Source organism: Poecilia formosa, unplaced genomic scaffold, assembly GCF_000485575.1.
Source record: "Poecilia formosa unplaced genomic scaffold, Poecilia_formosa-5.1.2 Scaffold25, whole genome shotgun sequence".
Classification (NCBI taxonomy): Eukaryota; Metazoa; Chordata; class Actinopteri; order Cyprinodontiformes; family Poeciliidae; genus Poecilia; species Poecilia formosa.
In genome coordinates, this window is record NW_006799964.1 from 2,391,039 (window position 1) to 2,399,315 (window position 8,277).

At 39.0% G+C, this 8,277-nt stretch overlaps 1 protein-coding gene across 5 annotated transcripts in view; it reads left to right on the top strand.

Moving 5' to 3' along the window:
• grid2 (glutamate receptor, ionotropic, delta 2) overlaps nucleotides 1-8,277 on the top strand; it is a 437,740-nt gene that overhangs the window by 418,597 nt on the left and 10,866 nt on the right. For all 5 annotated transcript variants that reach the window (XR_001661638.1, XM_016669506.1, XM_016669505.1 and 2 more), the window contains one exon: nucleotides 3,042-3,282. Coding sequence is in view for 4 of the 5 variants with exons in the window: in XM_016669506.1 (XP_016524992.1) it covers nucleotides 3,042-3,282 (241 nt within the window). In the remaining variant the exon portion in view is untranslated. The remainder of the gene's footprint in view (nucleotides 1-3,041; nucleotides 3,283-8,277) is intronic.

The window sequence follows — 8,277 nt, forward strand, 5'->3', positions numbered from 1 at the left end:
AATAAATATAAAGACATCCACTTGTCGAAAAATTTGGAATGGTAAGTTTTATTAATCCTGAAGTGATAATGTTTTTTTGTTTTTTTTTTTTCTCTTTTTTGTGTATTCCTAAAAGTCTTTTTGGTTATTGATTTGGAAATAATTTCTGTTTTCATCTAATGGTGGATTTTAACGTTTGGTTTTCTGTTTTCCTAAATTGTATTATCAAAGGCATTTTAAACTCTACACATCCACAGAGAGCAGCAACACCCACAGAGGCCATCAGACGTATTATATCCTCCAAAACCACTCAAAAGATCAAACGAAACCCACTAAGGGAATCCAAGTCTCTTATCTCAGTAAAGGTCAGTGTTCACGGCTCCACTGTCTGAAAGACACGGGCAATAATGTCATCCATGGGAGAGGTGTGTGGTGGAAGTCGCTGCTAACCCAGAAAGATATTGAGGTTCCTCTGAGTCTGGGAACAACACATCTTTATGACTCTCAATCCTTTGGGGAAAACCAGTATCAGTTCATGATACGAAAGCTAAACTGCAGAAGACAAGGGTGCACCCAGAGTGAGTCTGATGCGAATCAAGTTTTATATCACTCAAAACGACACCAGGATTCCTGATGCTAGGTTCTGCTGCTGCTTCAACGTCGGAGTAGTTTGGCTCAACTACGAAAAAATCAGCACACAAATCAGCTTTTTAGACATATTATATTCAAACATTTTGAGAACACCTGTGTCTTCATCATCGTCAAAATGCCTTCTCACACTGACTGTGTTGCTGAAAATTGATCAGTAAGCTCCAGTCTAATCTTATCTCTGAAGCTTAGTGAGCTTCACCTGTTAAGCGCTCGATTCAGGACTGTCTTCTGGAAGAAGCTCAGAAAATCACGGTTTCAATCCAAGCCAGTAGTCTGGGAAATAAAACTGAAAGATAGTTTCAGCAAAGTGACATTCCCAGTCATAAGAGTAACTCCACCTCGATAGACAAAATGTAACTTTTGAGCTTTGGCAAAGTAATCAACTGGAGAAGCTGTAGCAGGCGTTTGTGCTTACAATGATCCATCATCTTGACTGTACCAAAGTTTGCAATAAGATAATTTCTCTAAACTGATATCACACAGCATTTTCTTCAGAAGTTTAATTACCTTTTTGGCTTAAAGAAATATTTATAGATATTTTTATTATTATTATTATTATTTGGAAGAACTACTTTAAATGTTTTATTCATTTTAGTCTGAAATGTAGACAGACTTATGAACTTTGGAAGAGTTTGGTTTCTGTTTTGTGCAATTGCATTTTTCCTTTGTTGTTTTTACATAAACTGAAACCTAGTCTAATCTTAAAGTTATATGCTAATATCCATCTATCTATTTTTATAAGACATTAAGAGCAACAAAGAAAACACAAGGCAGATAATCATGCATGCACACACACACACACACACACACACAAACTTACTCATTGGACTTAGCATGCATACATACATGCAGTCTTATGATGGTCTGTCCAGGAAGTTACCAGTCTCTCACCTGCTGGAAATATGTGTCAGCTCCCCATGGATGTATGTGTGTGTGGATGGATGGATGGATGGATGGATGGATGGATGGATGGATGGATGGATGGATGGATGGATGGATGGATGGATGAAGGAATGGATGAAGGAGGGAGAGTGGGAAAGATGCATGGATGACTGACTGACCCTGACTGAGTCTCAGTTCCAGTATCTTTACAGCACAACCCTTAATATACCTTCTATTGACTTTATCATTATTACTGACAATGCAGATCACTCTGGCTCTTCATCTGGGAATATAGAATAGAAAGATCATAAACACACCTCTGTGAGTTAATCTACTCAAAACTCAAGCAAAAGACAATCAATATCATGATGAATTTTCTTTTTTAATCATGTTGTTTCCCCACACAGAAAAGCTTATGAAGTGATAAAATTACATTTCTGAATGAGACTGTTTTGATTCTGAAGTGGCAGGTTGAGTCTGATTCATGTCAAAATGATCCATGTTTTTCCAGTGGTTGTGAATAAATGAGTTGGCTGCAGGGTTTGTTTGCATTTGCTGATTTTCCGTGTGCTTCGCATACGCTGAAAAACAAAGTAAAGAGCACAGATCTGGTTTTTTTTTTTTTTTTCCTTTTTGTCGCTGCAACTAAAGGAGGAATGCCCTCCCAGGAAGTTTTGCAAATCATTGATGAGAACATGGAAGAATCCTTATTAGGTTTGCTTGGACATTTATGCAATCAAGTTCGTTACTTTATGTCTTAGACTGCGTCTCCCTTTGTGCATTAACAGCCAGTGTGGTGGCTCACTTGCTCATGCTGGATTATAGCCGTCTGTATTATTATGAATGCGTCTGTGAGGGCATTATATTCTTCTTTTCTCATTTTATGTGTTCCTTTTTTTTTTCCATGTACCACTCTCCGCTTCATGTCAGATCTCCTATTAAATATAAGCTGTTCTCCGAGTGTCTGCATCTGCGGCTCTCCTGCAAACCAAAACGAACAACCCAGTTAAATAATAAACTGAAGGCTAGCAGAGGGACCCCATCAACCTCTGAGCTGTATCCTCTCTGAAGCCATCAATCGTGTGACTAAAGCTAAGCTGCATAATGACATTGTGGCAGCGTACTTGTGCTGTGCTGCAAAACATATTAATGTTAGCCATAATGAGTTTGACAGCCCAATATGGGTATTGGGGGGGATCCTGGGGAATTTCAGCTGATCAACACTGCCATCAAATGGTGGAGAGGAGTTACAACAGCTGCAGTCAACGCTGCAGTGTTGGGTGTTGTGCAGATGATTCATGCAGATAATTTATTTTCCCTGGCTGTTTTTGCCTCTCTAATCATAAAAATGCAGCTCAAGTCCCATCAATTACTTGATTATTTTTAATCTGAATTCTGCTGCTTGCTTATTCACTCCTGTGCATTGCGTTTGCTGCAATAGAAAGCTGATGTTTTCTTTCAAAATAGGCTTGATTTTAGTCTCTACTGGTTCTCTTCATATACACTTCCATTTCTTCCCTGCCTCCCAGAATCTTGGAACTCCAACAGAACGGCGACATGGACATCCTGAAACTCAAGTGGTGGCCCAAAGACAGCCCGTGTGACCTCTACAGCTCAGACCAGACGCGGCAGCGTGGCAACGCGCTCGACATCCACAGCTTTGCCGGAGTTTTCTGCGTCCTGGCAGCCGGCGTGGTTCTCTCCTGCCTCATTGCTATGGTGGAAAGCTGGTGGTCACGGCGGAAGGGATCTAGGGTTCCCTCCAAGGAGGTATGGGAGAGGATGACCTTAAGAAGGAATGATACCGTAGTCCAAGGAATACTTCAGATCATTTTGTGTGAAAAGAAAAAAATAGGCTTGCAAAAAAACAAAAAAAAAGTCATAAAGATTGAATCTGAAGAAAACGCAATGTTTTTCATTGGGATGGTATGTCATTGACCAATACAAATAATTGTGAAGTTCAAGAAAAAAGATACATGTGTCTTATTTAATATCTGCGTGAGAACAGCTGCTCCATGAAGGCCGTGGAGCTTTATTAGAGAACTTATAGTGAATAAATGGCATCTTGAAAACCAAGGATCTCACCAGGAAAGGGCTAAAAGAAAAGTGTGGAGGAGTTTAGAGCATCACCTGAGAAATATAAAGATATGGCACAGCTGCAAATCAATGTTTGCAGAAGCTCTACATCTAACCAGTGTCAGCCTGACTTATGTTGCAAAGAAGAATGGGCAGAGGTTTCAGTCTCTCGATATGCAAAATTAGTGAAGACACGCTGCAAAATACTGCAGCTACATTTGCAGGGAAAGGTGGTTTTACAAATACCTTCCATTCTTTTACATTTTTGTTTGAATGACATCTGGTAAACTGTGTGAATTTGTCCTTCTGTTTTACAGTTATGTTGGTGTATTACATAAAATCACAGTAAAATGCACTGCAAAACAAAATTGCTATGCGACAGAAGAATGACTTTAAAGGGTAGACATATTTTTTTGAAGACTTTAGGTCATACAAAAGGGATATTGGTCAAACGAAAATTAGAAAATGATGGGCAGAAAAGATGAGTGGACAATTTCCAGCTTCTTATAAGCAGCTACTATAATTGTTGATCTTGCATGAGGTAAAACGCAAAAAAAAAACATTAAGAATTTTTTAAAGATATCTTCAGCCTTCCTTCTCCTGAACTTTTTAATTTTTTTTTATTTTATTTTTTGTTGTTGAGAAACATCAATGCACATTAATACCCTCCAAGCTCTATATTTCCTCTTCATTGACATGTCGGGGGCTGATCTCATGTACACGCGGAAACAAAGTCAGAGAATTAAGTTCACGTTCCAAAACAATCCCCCATCTTGTTGAGACAGTCAGTTCAGAGAGGGTGCTGTCATGTTATTAATTTTAATTGTTTGTTCATTAGAGTTGCCATTAAATTATCAAAGTGATTAACCGAAGGGACTCCCTCTGCCAAAAGCAAACTAATATGGGTCTAAGTGAATTAAGCGACAAATTTAACTGAACCTAATTGGAGAAGGAGTTCTTTTTTTTTAAAGTTATGCGTTTCCCCTTTTTTTTTTCATTCTCATTACATCACTATCTGGCAATGATTTGTCAAAGCAAATATCTAGCACAGTAGATGAGACAATCGTATTCATCATGCCACATCTACATCTTTTCCCACTGATTATTTAACATCCCTAAATTGAGCATTGGGGGGGTCGTTATTTTCAGCTGACAGTTTTAAATCATCATCGTTTATCTCCCAGTTTTTCAACATCAAGTTACAGTAAGTAGCTTCTTGCAAAATACCACCTTCTTTCAGAGTTTAATTAGTAGTGTTGTTAATGTGTTGACTAATCTGAAACGATGCGAGTGCAAACAAATTAATCAACCCTTTATTTGTTAATCGCAGTCTGTGGTTGTATGAGAGGAGCGGATGCGGGCAACTTTAAAAGTAGAATACAAAGCAGCCCGAGGGCCTGTTGGCGTGCAGCGGAACATAGCAAGAGTCAAAACTACTGAGTCACTGTGTTAAACATAGATGTCTATATCAACGTCTGTCCCTCCCAAAACAGCGGCAGCGTTCCGTCGTCGTAAATTAGCAGCTGCACCACGTGAAATACCTAATCAGGCTATGTACTGATGATCACCTCAGCAGGGATGTCATTGGAAGCAATCAAAATAACTCCGGTAACGTCTTCCTCTGGTAGGAAGCCTTCTGTCCGCTGCGATGCAGTAGCTGTATTAGCTGCATCCTTCTGTCGTAGGTGATGTTTTCAGTAAGAAAGCCAAATAGATGCATGTCGAGTTGCTCTTCTTTAGGTCGTACCAGCACAAGCCTCAACCCAGTTTTTTTTAAATTATATATTTTTTTTAAGTTCGTTTTCTAAGTTTGTCCTTATTTGAACTAGAGGGGTGGAAAAAGAATATCTAAAAGCCTCTTAAACCTGCCTCCATTCATCCTCTATCACCAACTATTTTTATTTACCCCCCAGGCCCACTGCTATGTTTACCAAAACACAGAGGGCGAAAACGGGTTCACGTTAATAACTTTAATCAAAACTTCAAAATTGCACAAAAGTGTCACAGATTTGATATGCACAGCATGCCAGTGAGAGACTCAAAGGGACGTAATTATGTATGAAATAATATTTTCACTTCTGGTTTAGAGTTAATCATTTATGTGACTGCAACAAATTGGACCAGCACATGAAGCAGCACAGATTAATTTTTTGCGGAAAATGTGTTTGCCATCAGGTGAATTACTTCCGCTTCAAACAATTGCTTTTTTTTCCCCCCTCGTAGGAAGCAGCTTGATAAAGGCAGGTCAAGGTTAAATTGAGGATAATGGCTTAAGAGAATTAATGAGGAAGCGTTTCCTCCCTTTTTATTGAACTGCCGGTCCTAATTCCAATAGCTCTGTCAATCAGAGAGAAGGGGCTCTGGATGGTCGAACAGCCTTTATTACTGATTTTGAGGCTTAAAGAGGGTAAATATTCATGACCACACACACACACACACACACACACATCATTTTTAATCGTCTCGTTTTGATCCTATCTTCTAAAAACAAGTACTAGAAATATGCTCCATCTAATCTTTATTTTTGTTTGTATTGTGTTTTAGTTTTTTTGTTTTTTTCGGTGATTGTAAGTGACATGAACATTAATTTAGAAAAATTACACAAAGATGAGAGATGGAAATTGCGACTTTGCCGAGGATGATTTAACGACCGATCGGGTTACTTTTCATTATAAAAGACCAATAACCCCAGTCATCTGGAAAGTAATTTAGGAGAAAGTTTCAGCAGGAACACTCTATTATCCTTTCGTTACAAATGATTAAATAAGTGGGGTCCAGTAAATCATAAAAAAAAAAACATTGGAGGATGACTTTACTACAGCTTCTGAAATGTAGGTGAATCCTTCAGTGATTTTTGCTGTTGAGACTAAAGCAGCCCTTTGACGTTAAGTGCACAAATGCACAGCAAGCTGAAATTGCATTTGTTTGCTGTTGCCACTGAATGTTGGGTTTGTGACTTGAATGATACATTTTATAGGATCTGATCACTTTAGTGGGCACAGGATTCTGTGACAAATCACGTGGAAGTTTTTCTTCTTCCTTCCATATTGCAGTCTAAGGAATAATCTGCTTCTGCTTGGAAAGCATCAGGAATGTGGGTATCTTTATTAAATGTACCTGGGGTTGTTTGGCTATTAATCTATTTAAAAATCTATTTCATTTGCAGTACATGTGGATTTTAAATGTTAGCTTTTATTCCAGCAACATACACACTGACATACCCATCATTTAGATTGAGGCCGTTTATTACGTAGAACAAAAGACATGTTAAGAAAAGGTTGGTTTTTCTAAACTAACTGATAGCACAGCTATTAGTACCCACATATTCAACATTTTATACAATAGAACGGCGCTAAATTCCTGGTATAACATCTTACGCGGTTGGAGCGTCTACAGAGAGCGATATTTGACCGTTTCTTTCTGCATGATCAGACAGTTCAGGCTCCTGAGTTCTCTCTCAAGTTTTTTTTTTTTCTTCAGCTCGTCTAAAAGCTTTTCCATAAAAATTAAATGTAGAGACTCGAGGTGGACATGAAAGAAGATTGATTTGGTGTCTGGTGAACTATTTCTGTGTCGATTTCCACATGTTCACTATCCTGCTGAATTAATAACCTAAATTCAGTGTTCAGGTGAGATCCACAAGCTTTTTATTTAATTTCTCCTGATTGTAAATTCTTCTTGTTTGACCTCCTGCGGCCTTGAACTCTAACAAAGTATTCCAAGGTTTTGGAAGAAAACACTGATTTTCACATGCCGTCATTTTACAGCAGACCCTCCTCTTATCTGGTCAAGGCACACCGGCCCAGTATCTGGTGCTTGGCCTTTAATTGTAATGCTCCTAACTATTTGTTTACTCAGTTTTAACCTTTTCTTCGGTGTTGTAACTTGACAACCTGCGGTAAGATTATTATTTCTTGTACATCTTTGCCAGAAGAGACCTACTATATATCTGTTTTCCAGAGATTCTGCTAGTGGTTAACTTTAGTGTAAATTCCTCTTCAGCTAACCTTAATTCTACTTATACATATTGATGGATGGTAGTTCAATGTTTGTAAGAGAAGAAAAAAGGTTAGTATTTTACATTTCGTCATATGCAGCTCTAGTATACGACTGCCTGCCATCATCTCCTTGTTTGCAGTCCCCCCCGCCACCCCTTCACGCATAAATACACCATATACCCCCCACCTGCAGCCCCCTGCTCTGTTTACAGCTTTAATCTGTCATTCAGACCAGTAGTCATGTCTGCCACTGAGAAGGCACAAAGACACCAAACCTTCGCTTGAACCCAAAGTCATGTTAAGCACAGTGTGGCTCGACTTCAACACAAACAAACACACCCGCCCCCTGCTATCTTCATTAACCAGGGAGAGCAGCCAGCGGAATCAACCCCAGACTGAGCGCGGGAGTGGAGCCTCGTCAGTGAACGGAAGGGACAGCAGGGATTTAAATGGTGCTAGTCTTTGATTCTTTTTGTAGTTCTTGTTCAAGGTTTTGCACATCAAGGTAGCAGGCGGTTAAGGAGAGGAAAATCACTGGTATTGATTTGGGAGCTACACGTGGATACATTTCCTATCTTAGAATTCCACATGCATCCTCTATCAGTATGTGTGATGTTCATTATTGACAGACAGCATTATTGTGCTGTCTGTGCTGTAGGGGATAGAATTCCATATATATATATATATATAT